Raw genomic sequence first — 26,613 nt, forward strand, 5'->3', positions numbered from 1 at the left:
TCTGTAATTCGGAGCTTTCTGGATAACGGATCCCATACCTTTAGTATTGAAAAAAGATGGCCTATAACTAAGGGTGTATAACCTCCCTATCCTGTATGGCTGCTGTGTATGTAGGTTATTTATAAACGCCTTAGCCTGGATACAGTTCTTCTCTGTGCCTTATTATCCCCTGATTTATAGAACAGACTTCAAAGTGATGGAATCAGGGGATTTACAAATGCTAAGCTTTTTTGGGCTTGTTTTATTCAAAAAAATGTGTTTGATTGTTATTACTTAATGATTAGTCTGAATTTGAAGCCAATACCAGCCACAATATATCCTGCAAATTATTTATTGTAGAAAGCAATGTTTTCTAAGTGAAGGTTTGTAGGTAAAGCTTATCATATCCTTTCTTTCTTGAAAAAAAAATCAGTGGCTTCCATTATGCCCATGTATTGAACGAAATCCATACTCTTTTTCTGCTTGGTTTGAGAAGTATATTTCTATTTTTATGTCAAAAGGGTTTCATGACACGTGTTAAATTTAAGAAGAACAAACTGTGATCAGATACAAATCTATTGTTGATTCTGACAAATGTATCTGGTAACAAATGGAAGGGACTCTTAGAGATATGTGAAAAAATCGTGTGATACATGCACTTTCCATAGTGTAGTTTTCTTACAGTGAAGTTCCTCAGATATTGCTAAATGAGCTTGGAGGATCTAATACATAATTTCACATAGAACTAATGTCATATTCAAGTGGCTGTGCCCATGCAACTGTCATATATCTGTCTATCTTGGAACTGTGGTTGGGGCAGTGGGTAGCTTTGCCTTCAATAGCATCACTACAAGTATGAACTATGACAATGAGAAGAATTATTGGGGGGGGGGTTGTTCTGGCAAAAGAAAAGCTCCTAAAAGTTCCACCCTCAAAGTCACACACTTGTCAACTGTCTTTTCCTGGTCAGTCCCATGAGGGGCTACAAAAATGGTGGGTTTGCCCTAAATGGGTATGGTTTGTAGCAGGTTAGGGGCACAACAGTGCATGGGCAGTGTGTATTTTCTATAACATACATTTTGATTTGTGGAACATTCTGGAAATTATGTAATCAGATCTCCCCAGGCTAAAGTAGGGCTGCTACCTTTCCCCCCCATGAACTCCAGGGGGGCATGGCTTGAGGGGACCGGCAGTGACATATGGGGGCGGGGCAGTGAAATCAGGGGCATGTCTATGACCTGGCGATTGGCTGATTGCATCATCATTCGCAGAAAATTCTGCCTGGTTTTCCTAATTTGGAAAACTGGGCAGCCAGTTTTGACCCGAACAGCTCTTCAAAAAACCAGGTCAAAACCAGACAGGTGGCAACCCTAGGCTAGAGTCCTGCTCTGAACCCGACCCAGACCTGCAACCCGCATTTTTACCTGCTTGGACCAGCTACCCGACCCATAAGTGCCTTATCCGCAATCCGATGAGCAACCCGCTGGCCATCAAGAAACAGGAAGTCATTGTAAACCAGAAGTGACATCATTAGAAGTAAGCATGGGCAGAAAAAAAAAGATTTTATAACATGTGTAAAGGAGTAAAACTCGCTATTGATAAGACCCACAAACCCACATCTGTACCCGCACCTATCTATACCCTCTTTTTTGCAGGTAACCCCCGGGTACCCGACCCTCGGTGGGACTCCCCAGGCAGCAGTGTAGTAATTGTAATGGAACTTTTCATATAAAGTGTATAGATTGTGGGCAAAAAAAAAACTTGGCCATTTTGGCCAGTATTTTGTATTTTGTACTGCTTTAGCAAAACTGTCCCCTATGAGAAAATCATTTGATTCTCATAACTGACAATGGTCAATGATAATGGTGTGTGGGCCCTGTATGTTTGGATTAGGGATGCATCAAATCCAGGATTCGGTTCGGGATTCGGCCAGGATTCAGCCTTTTTCAGCGGGATTCGGCTGAATCCTTGTGCCTGGCCAAACCGGATCCGAATCCTATTTTGTATAAGTAAATTAGGGGCTGTAGGGAAATCACGTGACTTTTCATGACAAACGAAGAATTTTTTCCACTTTTTCCTTTCCTGCCCCTAAATTTGCATATGCAAATTAGGATTCGGATTCAGCTCGGTATTCATTCGAATCTTTCACCAAGGATTCGGGGATTTGGCCGGATCCCAAATAGTGGATTTGGTGCATCCCTAGTTTGGATAACTTTTAAAAAAGAAAGAACTGGGAACCTACTTTTTTTTCTTGCTAATATCGCCTCAAATGATAAATTTCATCACCTTATTATTTCTCCATTCCAACTCATTTCCGTTTCACCCTTCAGATTTTAACATCGTTTGTATTAATTAATACCTTTTAGATGCCAAGAAGATGAAGTACTGGGGTTTCAAATCCAATAAGTGCTTGCCATAAATGTGCGCAAGGGCTTGTCCTTTTTATTCAATAAAAATAACATTTAGCATGATTATAATTTCTTTAAGAACTTTAACACTTCGCACATAAGATACAGTAATGGGATCTATTATCCGGAAACCCATTATGCAGAAAAAGCTGAAATATGGAAATTTTTTAACACTTCGCACATAATATACAGTAATGGGATCTATTATCCGGAAACCAATTATGCAGAAAAAGCTGAAATATGGAAATGCCATTTCCAATAGAGTACATTTTAATTAACAATACTTTTTATTACGATTTTCTTTTTCTCTGTAATAATAATTCTGTACCTTGTAATTGATAATTACTAAGCTTCCCAAATCCGTATTGATGGCAAAGCCATGTTATTGTTTATTTTTGATGTATAAAACATTTTTAATAGCCTTAAGGTATGGTATCCAAATTATGGAGAGACCCCTTATACAGAAAACCCAGACACATGCCTGATAATATTAAAATGTCTAGTTTAATATCCCCTATTTGCACCCCCCTCTCCCTAGACAGATCTGGACATGAATTAAGAGTGGACCTCTAGATTAAACTGATGTCTTGGTCTGACTGCTCAATAAAGTCTTTAAATAACCCGTCTCAGTATTACAATAACCTCAACTGGCCAGAAGAAAATCCTTTTGTGCAACATACTAAACAAATAGACTATCACTGTTCATTTGCAGGGTAATGAAAGGACGTATTACAGGGCCTTCATTGTGTGTAACTTGGCAGCAGAGAACTAATACATCTCTCCTAATATCACTGTTCTTCTGCTTTTACATAGGGACAGAATGTTCAGACTAAATGATTGGAATAATCCTATTATAAGCAGGCACAGAAGTTAGCACCAGTCTGAAACATGAATGTGAAAGCAAAACATTACCCCTTATAAATATAGCTCTCAGTCTGGACCTTATGTCGCCCCTGAAACCTCTAGAGGACATTTCACCATTATTTTTTATGTACTGCCAACAGGATAAGTGGTGCTTTTCAATAATACAAAATAGACATGGCATATAAAATAGAGAATACACAAACAAGGGTTAAAGAATAAAAATGAGGATTAGATAGCCTTGCTGGTGGTTGGGAACAACTGCTACATAAACTTGGTGGAAAAACTGGTGATTATTCTTAAAGGGGTTGTTCACCATTAAATTAACTTTTAGTATGATGTATTTTAGAGACTGATTATACTGAGACAATTTGCAATTGGTTTTCATTTTTTTTATTATTTGTGGTTTTTGAGTCATTTAGCTTTCTATTCAGCAGCTCTCCAGTTTGGCGTTTCAGCAATCTGGTTGCTAAGGTCCAACTTACTCTAGCAACCATGCATCAATTTAATTAAGAGACTGGAATATGAATAGGAGAGGCCCGAATAGAAAGACGAGCAGCAACAATACATTTGCAGCCTTACAGAGCGTTTGTTGTTAGATGGGGTCAGTGACCCCCTATTTGAAAGCAGGAAAGTGTCAAGAGAAGACAAATAATTCAAAAACTATATAAAAAAAAAATATTGAAGACCAATTAAAAAGTTTCTTAGATTTAGTCATTCTATAATATACTTAAAGTTAATTTAACAGTTAACCACCCCTTTAATGCTACGGTTCCTTCTGATGTGAGTGCATGGTATTCGTTTTTCGAAACAGGTAGGTTTGTAGCAGTAAAGGACCATAACCCCAGCACCATAGAGTTGATATTGGTTCTGATCTGCTCATGTATGCCACACCAAGGTGGTAATATGGGGGGGGAGCAGATCAAAGTATCCCCACCACTCAAAGAGTTAATTATTTGTATTGAATAATTTTAAATGATCAAATGATTTGCCTTCTTCTTCAGACTGTTTCCAGCTTTCAAATGGGGGTCACTGACCTCATCTAAAAAATAAATGCTCTGTAAGTGCATGGACACATATGCAGATTTTCACCACGGTTTTTAAAAAAGCTGACCACCGCATAAATACGCTACCGTCATGCGCTATTGCCTAAGCTTGAAACCGATAAGCGTATTTACGGGGCGGTCGGCTTTTTTAAAAAAATCTGCATTTGTGTCCATGCCCTAAGGCATAGTTTTGCTACTTTATTGTTATTGCTACTTTTTATTACTCATTTTCTATTTGAACCCTCCCCTATTCATATTCCAGTCTCTCATTGAAATCAGCTCATAGTTGCTACGGGAATTTGGGCCCTAGCATCCAAATAGCTGAAATTACAAACTGGAGAGCTGCTGAATAGAAAGCTAAATAAGTCAAAAACCACAAATAATAACTAAACTAAAGACAATTGTACATTTTCTCAGACTATCACTTTTTACATCAGCATAAAAAATTTATGTAAAGGTGAACAACCCCTTAACATCAAGAAGCACGTTTATCAGAATTTAATAATTCAAATTTATCAAGGCTTGAATTTCGAACTCCCAAATTTATTAATACAATCGAATTTTCTTAAGGTGAACTAATTGAATCGACCCGAAAGCTCAAATCGAATTTGATTCGAATTAGAAAAACTCTATTAGAATTTAAAAACTTGATTCGAGTTTTTTTTCTCTGAAAAAAAACTTGAATGTCAGGAAGGCTGCAAACATCACCAAATTGATCCCTGGACCTCTCCCATTGACTTATACAGGTTTTAGGTGGGGAATAGTCAAATTTGAGTTCTTAAAGGGCCAGAGTATAATAAATCTCGAAATTCAAATTAAAACTTGAATCGAGTTTGGATAATTCACAATTCGAATTTGAGAGTTTTGACCAAAAAAAATTCGAAAATTAGAATTTTCAATTCAGCCCTTAATAAATCTGCCCCCAAATCTGCATGCATTCATAGTGCCATAACTGTTAATAAGTCTGTACAGAGATAGTGTATGCTGTAGCATGTGTTAGTGCTTAGGGTAAGTCCTTAATCTCAGCATAATTGGCTCCTAGGCTACAGGTACTTGACCCTTCCCATAAACTGTTGTCAGGATCTGTCAAGTAAGATATACTCTAGATTACTACCAATAAAGTCTCTATCTAAGAACATAATTGATATCTTTCTAAGGACTGTGTGTTAACATTTTAAAGAGCCTGTTACTTGAAGCACTGTCCATGAATTATTGTAATGATGCACAACTGAATGCCCGGCCTCACTAGTTGGAAGAGACAGAAGTCATGGCTGTTGCCACAATGATCTCTGTGGTTGACTTTAGCTTTCTTGGCACTGTTACCAAAGGCATTTCAGATAGAAAAAGAGATCACATTTTGGTTTCTGGTCAGTAAAATGGAAAAACTTGAGATGCAAAACACTCACATTAAAGCTGTTCACCTTTAAATTAAATTTTAATGTTTTTGAGTTATTTAGCTTTTTATTCAGCCCCTCTCCAGTTTGCAATTTCAGCAATCTGGTTGCTACGGCCCATGTTACCCTAGCAACCATGCATTGATTTGAATAAGAGACTGGGCTATAAACAGGAGAGCTCCTGAATAGAAAGATGAGGAATAAAAAGTATCAATAACCATACATTTGTATCCTTACAGAGCATTTGTTTTTTTAGATGGGGTCAGTGACCCCCATTTGAAAGCTGGAAAGAGTCAGAAGAAAAAGGCAAATAATTTAAAAACTGCAAAGAATAGAAAATGATGGTCAAATGAAACATTTCTGGGAATCAGCCATTCTATAACATACTAAAAGTTAACTTAAATGTGGACCACCCCATTAAGGAAATAATGGCTACAGCAAGTGGATATGTAAGAAGTGGCTAGATTTACATAGGACCTAATTGCCCCATTAATTTTACCATTTCAACACCATTTCAATACCATGGGGCAGATTTATTAATGGTCGAGTAAATTTGAATTTTTGATTTTTTTTTTTTTTTTATTTGTGGTCAAAACTCTCAAATTCGAATTGTGAACTTGTGAGTAGATTTACATAGGACCTGATTTGCCCCATCAATTTTACCATTTCAAAACCACGGGGCAGTTTTTTAATGGTCGAGTAAATTCAAATTGGAATTTTTGATTTTTCTTTTTTTTTTTGGTCAAAACTCTCAAATTCGAATTGTGAACTACCCAAACTCGATTCAAATTTTAATTCGGATTTATCAAACCTATACCCTGTGAATAATTTGAATTTGACTATTTGCCACCTAAAACCTGCCGCGTTTATGTATAAGTCAATGGGAGACGTCCAGTGACCCATTTGAAGCTGTTAATAGCCTTCCCGACATTCAAGATTTTTTTCGGAGAAAAAAAATCGATTTGAGTTTAGTTGAATTCTATTCAAGTTTTCGAGTCGGTAATATTTGTTCGTGTTTTAGATATTCGATTTATTTCTTAAATAACCTCCCAATTGAACTTCGAGTATGTTCGAATGCATTATAGTTAAAAAAAAACTCACATGAATTCGAAATTTGACCTTTGATAAATGGGCCTCTAAAAGAAGCTCATTCATGTATTTGTGTTAGTTATTTATTATTCTGTTTCATTTTTAGTGCTTTTCAGCTAAAGTTATGCAACCCTCTCCACCTCCTCTGCATCTCTGTCTGACCTTCTGTCTCCTCTCCCTTCAGGGTGGCCCCTACCTGTGCCTTGTTTGTATGTGTGGAGTGTCCTGTGGTGATGGAAGTTGTTAGTGGGCTTGTGTGCATAGAGAGCTGGCCACTTATAAATCCAAACATGATCAGATTGGAGGTGAGCTGGTGAACAAAGGCCTTTTGGATGTAATGTTGGAGCTGCTGTACTAGGGGAATTGACCTCAGTTATAGTCACATAGAACAGCTTCCAAAACTAGGGGTGTCCAATGCAGGGAATAGCATGGGTCCATCTGTTGTTGATTTTAGGGTTTTGACATATTTCCCGTCTTGTATTCACTTTGTACTGTGGTAAAAAAAGACTGGTATAATAATGTTTCTGTCATGGCATAACTAGATGATACTGGGCCCCACAGCAAGTTAATTTTAGGGTCCCCAATATATCCAGAGGTTGTCTTGTTTTAGCAATATTTATAGAAATTTTATATGAATTAGAGCCTCATGGGGCCCCCTATACCTCCTGGGGCCCCCTGCAGCCGCAGGGTCTGCTTCCTCTATAGTTACGCCCCTGGTTTCTGTGCTATGTCCTAATAGTTTGCAGCCAAGTATTAAGGATCTTATAGTGTATGCCCAACAAACTTAAATAATGCCAGGGGGTTAAGCTGAAACTTTGTCAAGTGCCAGTGGAGTAAGTATTTTTTTAAGTTCACAAAAAAATAATTTTAGATCCCCACTTAAATCTGGAAATAACCATATATGTGCACATACCATATATATATATATATATATATGTAGACAGAGGATCGCACTCACAGGACTTAATGCAAAAATACTGGTGTTTATTGGAGCAAAAAGCTAACAGTTACCACTTTGATAAAGGCTAAGAGTGCTAGCCGAACCTTTAGCTTTTTGCTCCAATAAACACCAACATTTTTGCATTAAGCACTGTGAGTGTGATCCCCTGTCTACATTGTACCGTATTTTCTGGCTATTGTACCCAGGCTAGATATACCTACTATACGAGTAATATATATTAGGGATGCACCAAATCCACTATTTTGGATTCGGCCGAACCCGCAAATCCTTCACAAAAGATTCAGGCAAATACCAAACCGAATCCTAATCCTAATTTGCATATGCAAATTAGGGGTGGGAAGGGGATAACGTTTTTTACTTCCTTGTTTTGTGACAAAAAGTCACGGGTTTCCCTCCCCACCCCTAATTTGCATATGCAAATTTGGATTTGATTTGGCAGGGCAGAAGGATTCGGCCGAACCAATGATCCCCAACCATGGCTCACCAACCCCTTGGATTCCAGTGGAGTAAGTACAATGTAGAAGTTACTGGTTCCCAAAAAATCCCCCACTTAAACATCCTTTCCTGAAATTGTTTATTTTTTGGGGGTTTACTGGGCTCTATACTGCTGGGGCCCCGAACAAATGAAGTCTCCTGTATTTACAGTTATCTTTTTTGTGCTATTATCTTAGGGTTCATAACCAAATACTGAGGCAAAATGGGATAACAACTTATGAGTTTACAGGATCTCAAACTTTTTTTTAACTTTACTTAATGTAAGGAATGTAAAGTGATTGTCACAGATGTTATTGCCTGCAAATTCCCTCAGTAATTTACTGTATTTATCTATTATTATGTTTATGTTGCCAACACATTTACCCAGGGCTTTGCCAAGATTGTTCAATATTCACATCACATGGGCAGATTCTTCTGTTGCTCCTGGGTCTTACACCATAGCTACCCCTTTGTTCTATTCACAGCAACCTGTTATAGCCTTTTATTTACTGTAGAGCAGTGGTTCCAAAACCAGGGGGGCTGAAGCAGTGGCTTGAGGGGGCTTAGTGTGCAGATCCCCGAGGGTGCAGGTTAGGGAGAATCTTTACACCTGTAAATCAACTAGAAGGTCAATTAGAGAAATGTTTGTGGTGAAAATATATTTACTCTGCTAGAAATTCTTTGAGCTGTGGACAAATTATTGATACCTTTGTTTTTCTCTGTACAGTGGTGTAACTAGATGTTACTGGGCCCCACGGAAACTTCATTTTTAGGGCCCCCAACGTATTCAGAAGTTGTCCTATTTTTCAAAAATGATTTGAAAAGCTGTGAAGGTAGTTACCTCCAAGCACTTTAGTTTATCTCTCAACTCTTGTTATCAGTAAAGTACTGATATTATATCAGAACAGTGAATATGCCGGTACACCTTATCTTCTGCTTTATCTTAAAATGGGCCATAATTGCACCTTTACCTGTGTAAATTCAGGTGAGGGAAATTCAGTGATTACTTAAGGTTACAACCTGTAAATATATGATAAAACTATCTGCTCTCACTCCATCATGCCTCTGAGGCCTGGCTATTTACTCACTGATAACCTCTGGCCCTTAAAGGCAAGGCCTTGTGTCTTGTAATTCACAACTGATAAGAGAGGACAAGTTTGTAAGGAATCTCAAACAATTAGGTCTAAATTTCAACAACCCTCTCTTCGGTAATAATTACCTTTTTATCTTGATGCAGGCCTACGTATGTGCTTGTTGTGTTCAGCATATTCTCTGCTCAGTGCCCACTCAAACCACTTTAATATATATTTATATTTAGTGGGTAACTAGATATTACTGGGACCCACAGCAGATTATTTTTCAGGCCCCCAAGTTGACCAGTTTTACCAAAATTTATTTAAATTATATACAAATTAGAACCTCATGGGACCCCTATACCTCCCGGGCCCCCCTGCAGCCACAGGGTCTGCTTCTTCTATAGTTACTCCCTTGTATTTAATCATGGGGTGTTATTAAGATATATATATGTGGTATTTGCACTTGGGTTTCTAGATCCTCATTAGATTCTAGTGAGAAGTCTAGAGTCAATATGGTTTCCCTGAAACTGTTTGCAGGTAGCACCTGTTCAAGTCAGTTTACAGTGTGGCGTTTACATACATACTTGATCTACAAGCACATTTTCTGCATTAATTTAAAAAAAGGTACATAATCTCAAAAATAAAATGTTGCTTAATACAAGATATTGTAACTCTAAAGAACTGTTCAATATAATTAAAGATTTATTTCTATTGGCTGAACCCTTTTTTGACTTTAATATGCTGACAGAGGTTCAAGAGGTTGTGAAACTTTGTTGTGATTATTTCTTTTCACACCCCAAAATAAAGTGTCACCAGTATCCACCAGCTTCTTAATCTCACATTTTTATCCAACAACTTTGTTTGATTACGTTTCATATACCCATGAACTGGTTCTGTAGATAATACAAATAAATGTGTGATCCTGCCTTTAATAAGCTCTTTAGATACAGTTGTGTGTAGATATGTACATTCTGGCATGGATTTCATATGAAAACTGTTCTTTTGCACTGTTTCTATACAGTCTGCAGTGTTTGGATTATTTATTGTTTTACTTTTAGATATAGACATTTTATTGTAGAACAGTAATTCCTAATCTGTCGGTCAGTACCCATATGGAGAACCTACACTGCTGAGGGTTGGTATCCACAATCTCCTTTAAAATAATAATGCTTCTTCCTCCAATAGAAAGTGCTGTAATTAAAATTAGATGCATATCTTGTTTTACACCAGTTATTGGATCATAAATCAGATTCTATCGATGCAGTGAATGCAAAATATTGAAATGCATCTATATTGTCTTCATGTTACTATTACTGATAGATTCCAAGATCAAACACTTTCCTTCTTTTTTTAAACCCGTACACCCAGATCGATCAGAAATTTGTGTATATCTGTGAGCATGAGAATTTCTAGAATATTACAAGCTATAATGCCTTCCTTCGGGTATGTGAGTGTATGATTAGGGAGCCTGGAGGTCACTGATCCTTGAAAGTGATGAGATGTGCCTGGAGGTCAACATGTTGGACTGATGAAGAATTAATGGCATTTCTATGTAAAGGAGTTTTTCATATGTACAGGGAACTTTCAGTTTAACATCCCTTTAATATATTAAACTACATGTATGACTATAGGACACTGTTGAATGATGTGGCCAGGTAAAGCCCGTTGGAAGATGTTATCTACCTTCAAATATATTCTTGACTGCAGAAGAGCCTATGTTAGATTGAGGCACAGGAGCCAGAGTCAACGCATTAACCCAGTGCAATGTACCATCTGCTTTCAAATCACCACTTCATTGAAACTATGGGCTTTTTCTGTAGATTAGCTTGTATGGACTGGCATCACAGCAGCAGTTTTCAGCCTGACTGTCCTTTGTGATGTCCTGGGAAATGTAGTAACTAGAAGGGTAGTTCTGAGCAACACAAGGGACCTGAGGAGTGTCCATACGGGCTCAAAGAATTGAGGAAAATTGAAACATGCCATCACCGCACCCAAGGGGTTTCAGGTATTCCCCTAGAGCAGCGATCCCCAACCAGTGGCTCAAGAGTAACATGTTACTCATCAACCCCTTGGATGTTGCTCCCAGTGGCCTCAAAGAAGATTATTATTTTTGAATGCCAGGCTTGAAGGCAAGTTTTGGTGGCATAAAATCCAAGTGTACTGCCAAACAGAGTCTCCTATAGGCTGCCAGTCCACATAGGGGCTGCCAAATACCCAATCACAGCCCTTATTTGGCACCACCAGGAATGTTTCAAATGCTTGTGTTGCTCCACAACTGTTTATACATTTGAATGTGGCTCATGGGTAAGAAAGGTTGGGGACCTCTACCGTAGAACTTAATTGGCAGGAGCCAAGCTGGTGAAACTTCTAAATGTTTCCTGGACCTTAAAACTGGCCCCCCCCACTCCAAAACCATTTTTGAAAAAATAAAATTAACATAATTTCTATACATGTTAATTGAACATTTTCAGTAACTTGAAGGGCAGTGACACACGCTGCTATTTCGGGAGTTGCCCATCGACAAATTGCTTCTTCTTCGGGGGACTAATCTCCCTGAACTGCCTTCCCGCTGGCTAGAATGTAAATCGCCGGTGGGGTGGCATTCTGAGCACTTCGTTTTCCGAAGTCGCCCGAAGTTGCCTCTTGAGGAAACTTTGGGGGACTTCGGAAAGCAGAGTGCCATCCCGCCGGCTATTAACATTCTAGCGGGAGGGAAGGCAGTTCGGGAGATTAGTCGTCCGAAGAAGAAGAGATTTGTTGCTGAGTGACTAATCTCTCGAAATAGCAGCGTGTGTTTCTGCCCTAAAGCCACTAATATTTGATTGAAGATATATTGGAAAGCTTATTAGAATAACATTTTCTTGTGTTCTACAAAAAGCAGCTTTTTGGTGGCGTTTCCCTTTAAGCGCAGATCATCAATTTTTTGTGTCAGTGTACCAGATGGTATGTAGTTGATACGGATCATCATAAAACCAAGTTTTACACGGTGTGCTACTTTTTTTTTTACGTGATAAAGTGCATTTTCTTTTTGTTCCAATGTAGAACGGATGATGATGACAAGCACATTGCCCAATGGATCTGTAGTCTCTTAGAGCTGAGACACAGATATATATAGCAGGAATCCCTTGAGCTTCATCCTGGATACTGGGAAGCTTGTTTAGGGGAACTGAGTGTTCCTTCTAAATGTGCCATGAATTGATTTTAAACCAAAGAAAGGCTTCCTATCAGAATCCTTTACAAGGTGCTGAGAGCAGGGTCTCTGGAGCCCTAGGATGGGGCAGTAAGACCTCAACATGACCTTAAATCATAGTCCATCTCTGGTCTGTTCTGGGATATCCAGCCCAGCATTCCCTGCTTTGATTTGCAGATGAACTTTAGCTGAACTCCGGCCTAGGGGAAGGAGCCTGCAGGACAGGACTGCAAAGAGGAGGCCCCCGGACAAGCCATCAGCTTGAGTAAATATTGAAGCAGTCCATCGGAAAGCAAGGGTAAAATAAAGCTGTCAGGGCAGGGTAAACTGAGAAGAAGGTGGTGTAAATGAAGAGAAAGGAACCTTTAGCAGCTTTCTAATCCTCAGGGCACCTTGGCAAAAATGTCATGTGGAAAAAGGGAGCACTGACAGTTTGGAGAGGTGGAGAAGAAAGGTCACCAGCAGGGCACCTGGTTTCTACTCAAGGGTCACCACTGTAGCTCCTCTCCATTTCAATGCTGCCTTAGCCTTCATGTAAAAACGATACAGTTATAAAAACACAATGGTTTGGAATTGTAGGCTATTTTTTCACTTTTTGTTCAAAAAATAATAATTAAAGGGGTTGTTCACCTTTGACTTGACTGATAGTATGATGTAGAGAGTGATATTCTGAGACGATTTGCAATTGGTTTTCATTTTTTATTATTTGGGGTTTTTGAGTTATTTAGCTTTTTATTCAGCAGCTCCAGTTTGCGATTTTGGCAGTCTGGTTGCTACGGTCAAAATTGCCCTATCGACCATGCACCGATTTGAATAAGGGACTGGAATATGATTGAGAGGCCTAAATAGAAAGATAAGGAATAAAAAGGAGCAATAACAATAAATGTGTAGCCTTACAGAGCTTTTGTTTTTAGATGGGGTCATTCAAAAACTATAAAAAAAAATAATAATGAAGGCCATTTGAAAAGTTGGCCATTTTATAACATACTAAAAATGAACTTAAAGGTGAACTACCCCTTTGACAATGTAAAAACACTCACATCTTCATTAAGTCCCCTGCCAGTGGAGAAGGCTTTCCCTTTATATAAATATGTACCCCCTTCTGGAATTGGTTCCTAGTCTGTGGTGCACTGGACCATTGCTTGGGATAAAAACCAAAATATATCACAGGAGCTTTATCCTTTTGCCTTGTTACTAATCTGCAGTCACAACTTCTCTCCGTGCTCTTGTCTCGTTTCCAATCTCATTTCACATCTACAGGCAGCTCCCCCAAAGGTAACAAGCACACGACGTCCCTGTGTATTAAGTTTACAATGTGCCGCCGCTGTGCCACATGGGAAATGGAACCATTTATTTGTGAGGCTGAAAGATCTGTGCCTGACCTCTATTAGCTCACCTATCAACCCATAAGAACTGCAGAAAGATTTCATTTATCCTACAAACTACTTATTTCATGAGATTGTAATGTTACAGTATAATGCCATGTACTGGACGGGCAGAGTGAGTGGACAATAGCTGGTAACCTGAATTTCTAAAGATAAAGGGTGTTTTTGATGTGTACACACAAATCTCATCCTGGCTTGGGGGCATGAACACTTTGAAATATAAATACAGACCAGAGAGCGTCATGCTGGGAAAACCTTTTCAGATTTAAATGGTAATTTTGTAGCCTTGTTTCACTTGTGTTGTGCTGGGGATTAGACGGAAATACAAGGGTTTCTTCCATGTCCTCTTGGTGCTTGTGTTGATTAGGACACAAGGTTAAAGGGATGCATGCTTTCTCTCTCAGGCTCCTCTTCTTCATCTCACCACAACACTACAAGTGCATTTTGTTAACTTTGAGAAGATTGTTTGTTTCACTGGGTCTTTTATATGTCCTGTACTCTCAGCAACTGCAAGGTCTGCTTCTCATTGGTTCATTTCCAGCTTACACCATGAGTTCTTAGTAAATGTGGAACCTAATGGCAAATTATAACTTCTTCATCATCATGTAGAAACTGAAGGCTCCCCCCCCCATCCCTGATTGGTACAGCATGGATCTCCTAGGTAATCGTTAACACTGAAGCCCCAGGGATCAAACCATCCTCATCCTGCTTGGAATATGGAAGGGAAGGTGGTTCTTGAACCAACCTGGATGCAGTTTGTGTGTGATAGGTTAGAAAACCCTATTACTTATCTACTTGAGAACACACTTATAAATACCACAGGTCCTCTTTACTTCCTGCTGTTATGATCATTTTGGCAGTTGGCCCAATGCAAATGTGGCCATACCTATATATAGGAACACTCTTGATATCTGTCTGTTTCTCACGTGGTCCAATGAGTTGGATATCTTTCCAGTGAGCCCATGTATAGCCAACGTTAGACATCACCCTGCCTGTGATTGGCTGCATGTGGGCTTTAATAATAACCAGTCCCAGAGGAGAGACTTACATTCTGGAGTGTTCTGGGCTCTGCCCCAGTTATGCCACTGATCATTTTTCAAACAGTAGTAATAAAAAACCCTAAAAGTACCTTAAAGGGATACTGCCATGGAAAAAAAATGTTTTTCAAAGCACATCAGTTAATAGTGCTGTTTCAGCAGAATTCGGCACTGAAATCTGTTTCTCAAAAGTGCAAACAGATTTTTTTATATATTTAATTTTAAAATCTGACATGGGGCTAGACATATTGTCAGTTTCCCAGCTGCCCCCAGTCATGTGACTTGTGGTCTGATAAACTTCAGTCACTCTTTACTGCTGTACTGCAAGTTGGAGTGATATCACCCCCTCCCTTCCCCCCCCCCCCAGCAGCCAAACATCAGAACAATGGGAAGGTAACCAGATAACAGCTCCCTAACACAAGATAACAGCTGCCTGGTAGATCTAAGAACAACACTCAATAGTAAAAACCCATGTCTCACTGAGACACATTCAGTTACATTGAGTAGGATAAACAACAGCCTGCCAGAAAGCAGTTCCATGGTGCAGTGCTGGCTCTTTCTGAAAGCAAGGCAGAATCATGACAGAATCCATTTAAGACCCCATTTTAAAATAGTCGTATTATTTTAAAATACACGAGATCAAGGTATAGGAGGAATGAGCAGATCTTTCACCAATATCCCCATCATGCAGAGGGCAATATTCGGTTGATCTTTTGGTTGGGCCCTCGGGCCAATGATTTATCATAATTGCTGGTAATATGTCAGATTGAGGACTGCTTCAACATGCAGATGTGGTCCTCAATTGATGGAAAAAAATCAAACCTGCGGATGGATATCTGACCATTTTTCAGCCAGATACATGGGCTAATGGAAAGACATTACCTTTTCTTTCTGTGTTTCCTACCGACCCTCAGCCCAGTGTGCCATTTAACCTAAGGGTCAGTAAATGTAATTTAAACTTGATTTAAAAGACTGAAAACACAAGAAATTCTAAAATGAGGTAGATTTATTCCTAATAATGAAAAAAAAGAAGGGAACTGGAATGGCTCCAATTAAAATATATAAAATAAAAGCAATCTAGATTATTTTACTGAGACATTCCTAGACAAACTATATAACACAGACTAATGAATCTGTAAATTGTACAGGCAAGTTAAAGTCTTTTTACTTTCTGTTTATAATGAAATACAATTTATGAACTTAAAAAAAAAAATCAAGTGTTTGTAAGGCTAATATCCTTAGCGAACACTATTAGTGCAATCTATTCTCTTTGTTATGAGTTAATTGATACCCTATACTGGACTGGTAGGCCAAATGTATGGTGGCTCAAGCATGCAGAACAGTGGCCAATATCTGTCAGAGGCAGGGCTGTCTTTAGTTGTGGCAGTACCTTGCCCATTGGCTGGTTCTTGGCCTGCATCTAAATCAGCCACTTCTAGAAACCCTGACTACCCAGAGACTATTATCCCACTGTTACTATAGGCACCATCTCTCCCTACTATACCTGCTATCCCACAGTCACACTCCCTTCCCAGAGACTATTATCCACTGTTACTATAGGCACCATCTCTCCCTACTATACATACTATCCCACAATCACACTCCCTTCCCAGAGACTATTAACCAACTGTTACTAATCTATAGGCACCATCTCTCCCTACTATACCTGCTATCCCACAGTCACACTCCCTTCCCAGAGACTATTATCCACTGTTACTATAGACACCATCTCTCCCTACTATACCTGCTATCCCACAGTCACACTCCCTTCCCAGAGACTATTATCCCACTGTTACTATAGACACATCTCTCCCTACTATACCTGCTATCCCACAGTCACACTCCCTTCCCAATGACTTTTATCCCACTGTTACTATAGACACATCTCTCCCTACTATACCTGCTATCCCACAGTCACACTCCCTTCCCAATGACTTTTATCCCACTGTTACTATAGGCACCATCTCTCCCTACTATACCTGCTATCCCACAGTCACACTCCCTTCCCAGAGACTATTATCCACTGTTACTATAGGCACCATCTCTCCCTACTATACCTGCTATCCCACAGTCATACTCTCTTCCCAGAGACTATTATCCACTGTTACTATAGACACCATCTCTCCCTACTATACCTGCTATCCCACAGTCACACTCCCTTCCCAGAGACTATTATCCCACTATTACTATAGGCACCATTTCTCCCTACTATACCTGCTATCCCACAGTCACACTCCCTTCCCACAGACTATTATCCCCACTGTTACTATAGGCACCATCTCTCCCTACTATACCTGCTATCCCACAGTCACACTCCCTTCCCAGAGACTATTATCCACTGTTACTATAGACACATCTCTCCCTACTATACCTGCTATCCCACAGTCACACTCCCTTCCCAGAGACTATTATCCCCACTGTTACTATAGGCACCATCTCTCTCCCTACTATACCTGCTATCCCACAGTCACACTCCCTTCCCAGAGACTATTATCCCACTGCTACTATAGGCACCATCTCTCCCTACTATACCTGTTGTCCACAGCCCCAGTAGCTACTAGAGGTGCTAACTGCACAGAAAGAGATACATGTGCTTAATAGTGGCTTCCATTTTTTCCTTTGTAGGACTGCTATGTCATCCCTGCTTGGAATACCTTTAACCCCTCCCCCCCTCCATATAGCCAACCAGTCCAGTATAGTGTAGGTGCAACAACAGAATATTTTTAAAATAATGCACACCTGTATTTTTTCTCTAAAATGTATCTTGTTCCAATATTTAAATCAAATATTATCAAACCCTAAAACATTCATGATATAATTACAAATACAATTAAGCCAGCGCTTAGTTTCTATTACAGAAGGAAGGAACTCTACCCCCATATGCTTCTCTCCTGTACAGCCACATAGGGAGATAAGGATAAATAGGCCACATTTGGATCAGACAGGAGCTCATGGATATTTCTCCAAGTGCGTGTCCCCTGAATTCTGAGGTTCCCTGAGAGGAACGGGCAGTTCTTGTCCTTGTGTTCCGCGGATACAGTGACGACCCTGTAGACTAATCTTGTATATAAATAGGAAGGAATCTGTAGAAGAAAATAAAATATATACAACATCTATGTGTGCTTTCCTTTATGTCCATTGCATGTGGCTACACTGAGTTGGGAGAGGCATCTGGAGATGTAGAACTGGACAGGTCTGAAATCTCCCCATTCTCTTTCATGGAGCCCTTCATGGCACCCGGGGCCAGTCCTTCTCTTTCTCGTTTCTTCTGCTTCATTCTCCGGTTCTGGAACCAGATTTTCACCTGGGTTTCGTTCAGTTCTAGAGTGGCTGCGATCTCTACTCTCCTGGCCCGGGTCAAGTACTTGTTAAAATGGAATTCCTTCTCCAGCTCTGTCAGTTGTTTGGTCGTGAAGTTGGTCCTGATGGTGTTTTGTTGGGCACTGAGTCCAAAGTCCACCGGTTTGGCTGTGAGGACACAAAGGGGAATCCTTTAGAATTCATAGAAACTTTATATACTGTTTCCACAATGTACAGCAAGAGAGGGAGCCATACAATATGGAGCCCCGAAGGACCCTCTAAGTCGGAACTCATCATTTACTTGGTGGCTACACCCACTGCTCAGAGTCTGCCCTCACCCTAAAACTGCAATCACTCCTTGTTGGTAGCCAGTGGCTTGGACTCCTACCTGTACTTGCCAGAAATTTGCAAAATGAAAAGCAAAATACGCAGTGGTAAAAATCAACCCTAATGAAGCAGAGAACAGGACATTTAGCTCCATTCATGGGTATAAATATAATATTTGTAACTACTAACGGTAAAGGAGTTTTGTTATATTTTGTATCAATTTACAAGGCAATGTTACAAATCGAATTGATTAGATGCTATATATTTATCTATATAGTGTAGTAACTAGAACCTCTGTAAAAAAATTCAGGAATATTACTTGACACATTCTGAATTTGCGCATTAGTTACACCAGTAGATAATGGTAGCATACAATTAGGGTACACTTATAAACACACAGGCTCAATAGCCGAATGTTCAGTAGTACAGTAGTTATGAATGGATGAACGAGTTGTATATGATGAGGGGATTTATTGCAGGGGTGGGAGGTTGATGAGACTTGGCTATGACAGAAGATTGATGATACAGTAATCGCTCTCGCCCACATATGTGGATATAAGGTGAAGTGGAGGCCCGACTAAAGCAGATACAATAGCTCATAGCCACGAGAAGCAATGTCTCATACTGGTACTTACTTGTTTTGGGTGGATTTCTCTTTACTTTCATCCAGTCAAAGGTGTGGTTGGGTAGAGCTTGATCTGGAGGACAGGAGGGCTCCTTCTCCTCGTGCAGTATAGACGGAGGGTTGTTGTAGGCTTGGATCAGCCCCTGGTGCTCCTGCCCATAAGGGTGCTGTTGGTACTGGACAGGCCCTGGTACAGCTCCACAGTAGCCATCAGAAAAAGAGTTGGAGTTGGGTCCAGTGTTGGAGCAGTAGGCTGTTTGTTGATAATAAATGCCATCTGCTTCTTGGCTGGCATATGCCTGGTGTCCATAAGGCTGGTTGCAAGTTTGTGGGGTGTAACTTGTTAAGGGGTTGGCATAGGGGACTCCAGCGCTGGGCTGGTGAGGGTAACTGGGGTTCTGCTGGTGGAGATGGCTTGGGATGGAACCACTTCCCCCTCCAACAACAAACCTTCCATCCCCATTATAAATGTCATTGGCACTGGGGCAAGCAGGGAAGGCGGGTGTCCCTTGGTCAAAATGATGGTATCCTCTGGGTGAGTAGGCGCTCGTCCCACGGTTACAAATTGCATAGTCCAGAAAGGAACTCATTCTGGTATTGTCCATCTGCCAGTGATGGAGGAGGGTCAACCTGTTTTTCGGGGATTCCTTCTGCCCTACAACCTTTAGGTAGTATGTCAAATCTGTAAACTTCCATCCATGCCTTGCCAGGCTTCAAACCCCTCTGTCTCTCACCCAGAGCACACGTGATTCTCTAGGGACCAATGGCTGTGGACCTCCTGAAGCTTGTCAGATATCTGGGCCCCCATCCATCATGCCCCAGTGACATTTGCATGACAAAGAGACTTCAATCAAACCCGGCCCATCAATCTGATAACGACAAGTTAGCATCAGAATCTTTCTTCTACCTCCAAAGGGAAACTCGGAATTATTCAGGACTTTTTTTTTAACTGTAAAAAGACCTCAAGCAAAAAGAAAGAGAAGTGGCAAATTAGAAGAAAACCCTGTTTCATTTAAAAGGTTCTTTTTTTTTTTTTAACTGGAGCTCCATCTGGCAGAATTAACAGAACATTCTCCATTCCAAATGTAGATCCTGCCAATTGCTTATATCAGTGTAAAACAAAAGTAAATACATAAATGTAATTCTTTATTTCGTTTGGAATTATTTGAAATAGCTTTTGTACACGATTCCCTTCAAACAATAAATACTTAAACTGAGTGTCTCTGTATTAGACTGAAAGGCGCTGCTCGCAATGGCTGCAAACGACGTTTCGATCCCAATACGGGTATTTGTCACAGTGATGTCGTTTTTCCGTTCCCCTTTGATTAATGTGGGTGCATTTTATAGCCCACTGGGCTCATGGTAGCGACCTGTCTCCCTTTCTGTAATGTCTTTGTTGGAAAGAGAAGATTGGGAAATGAGTCTCTCCCACACACTCCTCGTGTTAATAGAAAACGGGTAGGTAAGCAACATTTATTTACTTGTTACAACACGGGAGACAAGGGCAAGTAACAATATGACGCCCACCCTCATTTGTAAAACTTGTCAGAATATGCACTAACTCCTCTGCTCTCTGGATGTGCAACAACACTTCTTACAAGATTCTTCCTCAGCCAAGTCCTTCATCTAAATCTCTTTTAATGAACCATTTGTTCAAGCCAGTCTTATGGATCCCAGAGGAGGGCCACGTTTAAACTTCTGTAAGACTGTATTTATGATGTCAAATTATTGTAACTAGGGTAAACGTCTCTTCCACGCTTTCTTTTAATAGGGGGCATTATTTCACATTTATTACAAGATTGGACATTAACGAATAAACTGTGCGCTTCAGAATTAGCGGGACAATCAAGATCCCCCACTTGCCAACGACAGGGACTGCGTTTTTAAGGATTTCTTAATAAGGATTTCGTTAATTTAATATTGCACGCAGTGGTATTTAAATTGTTTCCATATGTAAGTACGCGCAGGCTCTCAAGTTTTGCCTTTATTCGTGCGCTCAGCCTGTGTAATAGTGATACATGGACCTGTAATGGAATATTTCTTCTGAAGTTAGGGAATTAGGGATAACTTCTTCAACATCTTCGTTACATGTCTTCAAATGATTAGTTTACACAGTTCCCTCACTCTGTTCTAAACATAATTTTCTGTATTTGAAGGGACTGGACTGAAAAGTAGGAGGAATACCCATTGGTTTTATAGAGGCCTGTAGTAACCTTCACATATATACACATCTGATATACAAGTGAGGCAGGGAAAGCAGTTTTATTTGCTCTAATCTGCATTGCCTTGAGAAACCAATTTTATCCAGCACAGTGGTGAGTGTAAAAAAAAAAAACAATCCCCCAAAATTTAGTGTTTCTGTCAACATCTACTTTTCCATTTTTTTTTCACTCCTAGAACAGCACATTTTATTAGAATACCAAAGTCTAAACAAAACGACTTTCTTGGGCAGCATTGACCAAATATCATTTGTCTGTACATAAACAATAGTCAAATACAGAGATTTTTTCAATATACAGCCCTACAGTCGGTCTGGAAGGTACAGAGCAAACTACATTTAAAAATCTCACCGATTTTCAAAAGCTTCTTTTTGTTCTCCGGTTCTGACTCCCAATACAATGTAGCAGAAGTCAGTTCTCCTTCACGTCTGTCCATGCAGATTCAGTTGCATTGTTTCAGGAATGAAAGCTAGCAGAGCAGAGAAAATAAACAGCCAGACAAATACTGCTTTCTGTAGCAGTTACATTTCCAAATACTTAACATTTTAATGAATGTATTTTGTCCCTAATGCTTTACAACTAGTGGTGCTATTTTATTAGGTTACGAGGTGGACCTTCATTGCAATCATCTCCCACACATACACACATATATAAATTTGCAAATATTCTCAGAATAGCCCATGCCAATAATCAAAGTTTAAATTTTTAAGAAAAGGGAAAATATTGTATTAAAGATACATGTTGACTTTATTAGTAGACCATAGTCCTCTGAAAAAAAAATATTATTTGTGCTTGTCTCTTAGCTGCAGGCCTGGACTGGCAATCTGTGGGTTCTGGCAAATGCCAGAGGGGCTGCTATTAGGTGCCATAGAAAGTCAGTATTTAGTGGGCTGAATAGGACTCTGTGTACCTGAAATGCCAGGGCCTATTTTAATTCTCAGTCCGGACCTACTTAGCTGCTATGTTTTGTGTTTTATAAAGTGCAAACAGCTTACAGTCAGAGTTTATGTAATAATATTCACAGTTTGCCTTGATCCAGTAACCCATAGCAACCAATCAGATGATTGCTATTTTTCTAACTGCATTAAACCCAGCTGTTGAGTCAGGGGTGTAACTATAGCAACAGCACAGCCTGTGACTGCTGGGAGCTAGTAGGACCCCAATGGGTCCTGTGTGTTTCGCAATTGCAGTGTGTTCCCAGTAAATTCTCTTAATGCTGACACAGTTATTGGTTGCTCTGGGTTATTGAAACATAGCTATTTTACAAAATAAACCCTTCATTTTCTGCAAGAGGAACAGGGAGGCAATAAGTAACATTCCCAATACCACAAGAAGCTGTCATAGCTAGACTAAATACATCCAACTTTAGCCTCCCTGCCCATTACTGTATTATTCCCCTTGTTATTTTCTAGCATTGCCTGAAAATGACTTGTTCTTTCCTCATTCTGACAGCACAGCATTGGCAGTTGCTTCAGCAAGTGGCTAAATGTTACTGTTTCCAAGTCTTGTTCATTTGTGGCTGCTTTCCTGATATCAAACCTTGTTGGATGCAATTGTTTTGCTACAGGCTATTAATTGTTTCTTTGGCAATTTGTTTCTAATTTATATTGCAGCGTCTTCTACATTATGCTTATGTAGCTGTCAAACTCTACAGCAAAAATGAGTTCTTAGAATAATATAATTCAATATGTGCAAATATAAAATAATGTAGAAATTAGAATTAGTGAGAAAATGAAAGAAATTCGTGCTGCATTTTTGTGCTTGAGGCAACAGAAAGAAACCGGCTATAAATTCAGATGAAATTCTCAAGCAATGTATGTTCAAATTGTACTAAGCCACCATTTTTGTCTACTTATTGTTTTGCACTATAAATATAAATTATGATTATTAGCCATATGGCACACATCTAAAGGACTAGAGAAGAAGGCATTGTGTTGCCAATATTGATCAGTAAATATCAAAGTGCCCCAGAATTTCAGAGGAAAGCTTCACTGGTAACATTTTGCCCATACCTACTACTGCTACTACTACTACTACTACTACTACTACTACTACTACTATTACTGTACACAGAAATTATGGGGTCCCTTACTACTACTAGCAGGCCACCTCCTACTGAGCAGTTGTCCCTGTTAACTATGTACAATGGGGCCTAAATAGAAAAACATGTTTAATTGAATTGTGCTCCTAACATGTCCTTGATCTACCCTGACCTTGCCCATTGCACCAAAAAACACACCCGCAGTCTGTGCAAGCCCCCAACTTCCCAAAAAGCCCCACTCCCTTTGTCGTATGTAAATCTGACCTTCACATTTTCATATTCCTTATTCTGCTTCAGTACCCCTAAACATAGTACCCCCTGTACCCCTGGTTTGTAGAGCATAGCTGTAATGAGGCCAAAAATAGTTGGGGCCAAATATTCACCTATGAAGAATTCTGCCTGTCAGCTCTACATATGTTTTAGGCAGTGGGTTTCCCATATGTAATTATGGCAGATTTTTCCAATGAATTTGTCCATTTTTGATCATATTGTTCTGCCATCTGGGTATGTATGGCAAGTCTTCTACTGATCCTGATGGATTGAGTACTATGTGCCCTGACTCAATATTTTATTGGTCATCAGTATGGAATGAAACAATAGGATAGTGGCCATACATGTGCCAAAATTGTATTACTGTTTATTATCTGTCATTGGCTGGTATTCTGTGTGTCTGCCATGATCTAGCATTTGCTATATATTATTCATTAATTGTTCTGTAACCAGCCAAACATTCAAGAAAATATTCTAGTCTCAAAAAACTAATTTATTGCTGATATGCATATTTTGCAGTTGCCTTCCTATTATGCTAAAAGCACCTCTTCAGCTTCATCCCTGTATTTTCCTCCTTGCAAGTTTCAATGGGATGCTGCCATCATCGAATGTTTCCAATGAATTTGCCATAAAAAGCATGTGTAGTTTTAAAATGAGTTGCAGCAGAACTGCTACATACAGTATTTTACACAAAAGGAGCCATTAGAGATGTTACAAAGCAGCCCTTACTGATTGCTATATACAAAACTATGAGTGACCGCAGGAGAAAAAAACATTCTATCTTCAGGTGGCCATATTTTAGGCAGATTCACTATTGTATATTGTTCTTAAGTTATGAACAGTTATTCCCTTCTTATCTTGCCTTGTTATGTGTACTTTAAATCTTTGCACTCCTTTAAGGGGGGGTTTCACCTTCCAAACACTTTTTTCAGTCCAGTTTGTTTCAGATTGTTCCCCAGAAATAAAGACTGTTTTCAATTGTTTCCATTTTTTTTTTTTTATCATATTTCCAAAATGTAAGTTTAAAGTTTAATGTTCGTGTCACTGGTGTCTGGCAGCTCAGTGATCCAGGAGCATCTGAACTGTTACAGTTGGCTACAGTTAGTTGTTACATTTAGTTGTTACATTTAGTTGATATATTTAGTTGATACATTTCTCAGCAGTATCTTTGGAATATTAGCAACTATTGTATCAATTATAACAGTAATGAAGTTCATGGATTTTGCTCAGCAGGGACAAATAACAAATGTATCAACTAAATCTATCAATTTAGAACAGTTACAGATTCGGCGACCCTCCTCCCCAGAGCTGCTTTAGGCTAAGGCCACACTAGGCGATAGCGCCGCGATTTGACTCGCGGCGACTTTTCGCCGCGACTTTTAAGCCGCAATCGCTGGGGAAACTTTTGCGCTGGCGTCTATGGGGAATCGCGAGCGTAAAAACACACGCGGCGATCTTTTTTCTATTGTCGCTTGAAATCTCCTAGCGAGGCAATTTCGAGCGACAGTAGAGAAAAGATCGCCGCGTGTGTTTTTACGCTGGCGATTTTTCGCGATTCCCCATAGACGCCAGCGCAAATGTTTCCCCAGCGATTGCGGCTTAAAAGTCGCGGCAAAAAGTCGCCGCGAGTCAAATCGCGGCGCTATCGCCTAGTGTGGCCTTAGCCTTAGAATTAAATAGAATTAAATAGAAAATAAGTAATTGGAAAAAGTCTTTATTTCTGGGGAACTATCTGAAAACAACTGAACTAAAAAAAAAAAAAAAGTTTTTGAAGGTGAAAACCCCTTTAAAAGGAGTGCCTATTGCTCAATATGGGTACATATGTGATGGGCGAAAGATTAGTTCATAATAAGGGCTTATGAAGGCCCCTCTTTTTGCTTTCACAGTGCAGCATCCCTGATATATAAGACCAAGTTGGAATTTTCTCTGTGATAGGAGGAAGAATTTGTGGGAAGAGAGATAAATGAGCCTCAGTAGAAGGTTAAGCCAGAAAGGGGAATTGTGAATGTGCCAATAAGTGTGAAGCATAGTTTTATGTGTAAGTTCTTTATGAGAACAAGCTAGAAAGGGCTAACAAACAGGAAGTGTGGGGAATTAAGCATTAAAGGAAAACTATACCCCCAAAATGAATACTTGAGCAACAGTTGATATCAAATTAAGAGTCATTTTAAAGAATCTTGTCATACCGATATATATTTAAGTAAATACGGACTTTTTACATCTCTTGCTTTGAACCACCATTTCGTGATGGTCTGTGTGCTGCCTCAGAGATCACCTGACCAGAAATACTGCAACTCTAACTGTAACAGGAAGAGATCACCTGACCAGAAATACTACAGCTGTAACTGTAACAGGAAGAAGTGTTGAAGCAAAAGACAGAACCCTGTCTGTTAATTGGCTCATGTGACCTAACATGAATGGTTTGTTTGTGAGCACAGTGAATCATACGATCCCAGGGGGCGGCCCTTATTTTTTAAAATGGCAATTTTCTATTTATGATTACCCAATGGCACATACTACTAAAGAATGATATTACTGTGAAAATGTATAAAGAAAGAATTGTTCAGTGTACCTTCCTAAAAAAGCAATACGTTTTCCGAACGAAAGAGGTGTGATTACCAAAATAATGTGTTATAGAAATGAAAAGAAGTAAAACCCCTCTCTATTCAATTGACCACCAATTAAAGAAAATTCAAATATTAGTGCAGCAGTGTCAGAGTTTATTAACAGTTTCGTTAACGGTTACTAACCCAGTGTTGCTTCAATTATTGGGCAGCCATTGCTGGGTTACCCAATAAAGTGCTATGTGCTAGGTGCTAATAATTCATTAGCAATTAAAAATCATGTAACAGGATTAATTAATATTGTGCTATAAAGTGCTAGTGCTTCAAATGAAATTAAGAAGTTAACTTTAATAACCAGGATTAAATT

General features: G+C 39.5%; 1 protein-coding gene and 1 long non-coding RNA gene across 2 annotated transcripts in view; one reads left to right on the forward strand and one right to left on the reverse strand.

Moving 5' to 3' along the window:
- The window catches only part of LOC108702522, a 103,508-nt gene that overhangs the window by 16,567 nt on the left and 60,328 nt on the right, over positions 1-26,613 (forward strand). The gene's annotated exons all lie outside the window — the stretch shown is intronic.
- On the reverse strand, positions 17,312-20,409 carry hoxb1.S (homeobox B1 S homeolog). The gene is made up of 2 exons (XM_018238031.2): positions 19,163-20,409; positions 17,312-18,368 (listed from the first exon to the last, which is right to left on the reverse strand). The coding sequence occupies exons 1-2, from the start codon at positions 19,755-19,757 to the stop codon at positions 18,049-18,051; spliced, it is 915 nt and encodes a 304-aa protein (XP_018093520.1). The 5' UTR covers positions 19,758-20,409; the 3' UTR covers positions 17,312-18,048.

Source organism: Xenopus laevis, chromosome 9_10S (genome assembly GCF_017654675.1).
Source record: "Xenopus laevis strain J_2021 chromosome 9_10S, Xenopus_laevis_v10.1, whole genome shotgun sequence".
In the NCBI taxonomy this organism is placed as follows: domain Eukaryota; kingdom Metazoa; phylum Chordata; class Amphibia; order Anura; family Pipidae; genus Xenopus; species Xenopus laevis.

Coding starts and splice junctions, on each gene's coding strand:
- hoxb1.S (XM_018238031.2), bottom strand. CDS start 19,757: ATGGACAATACCAGAATGAGTTCCTTTCTGGACTATGCAATTTGTAAC. Junction 18,369..19,162: donor GAGAAATCCACCCAAAACAA/GTAAGTACCAGT, acceptor GTGTCCTCACAG/CCAAACCGGTGGACTTTGGA.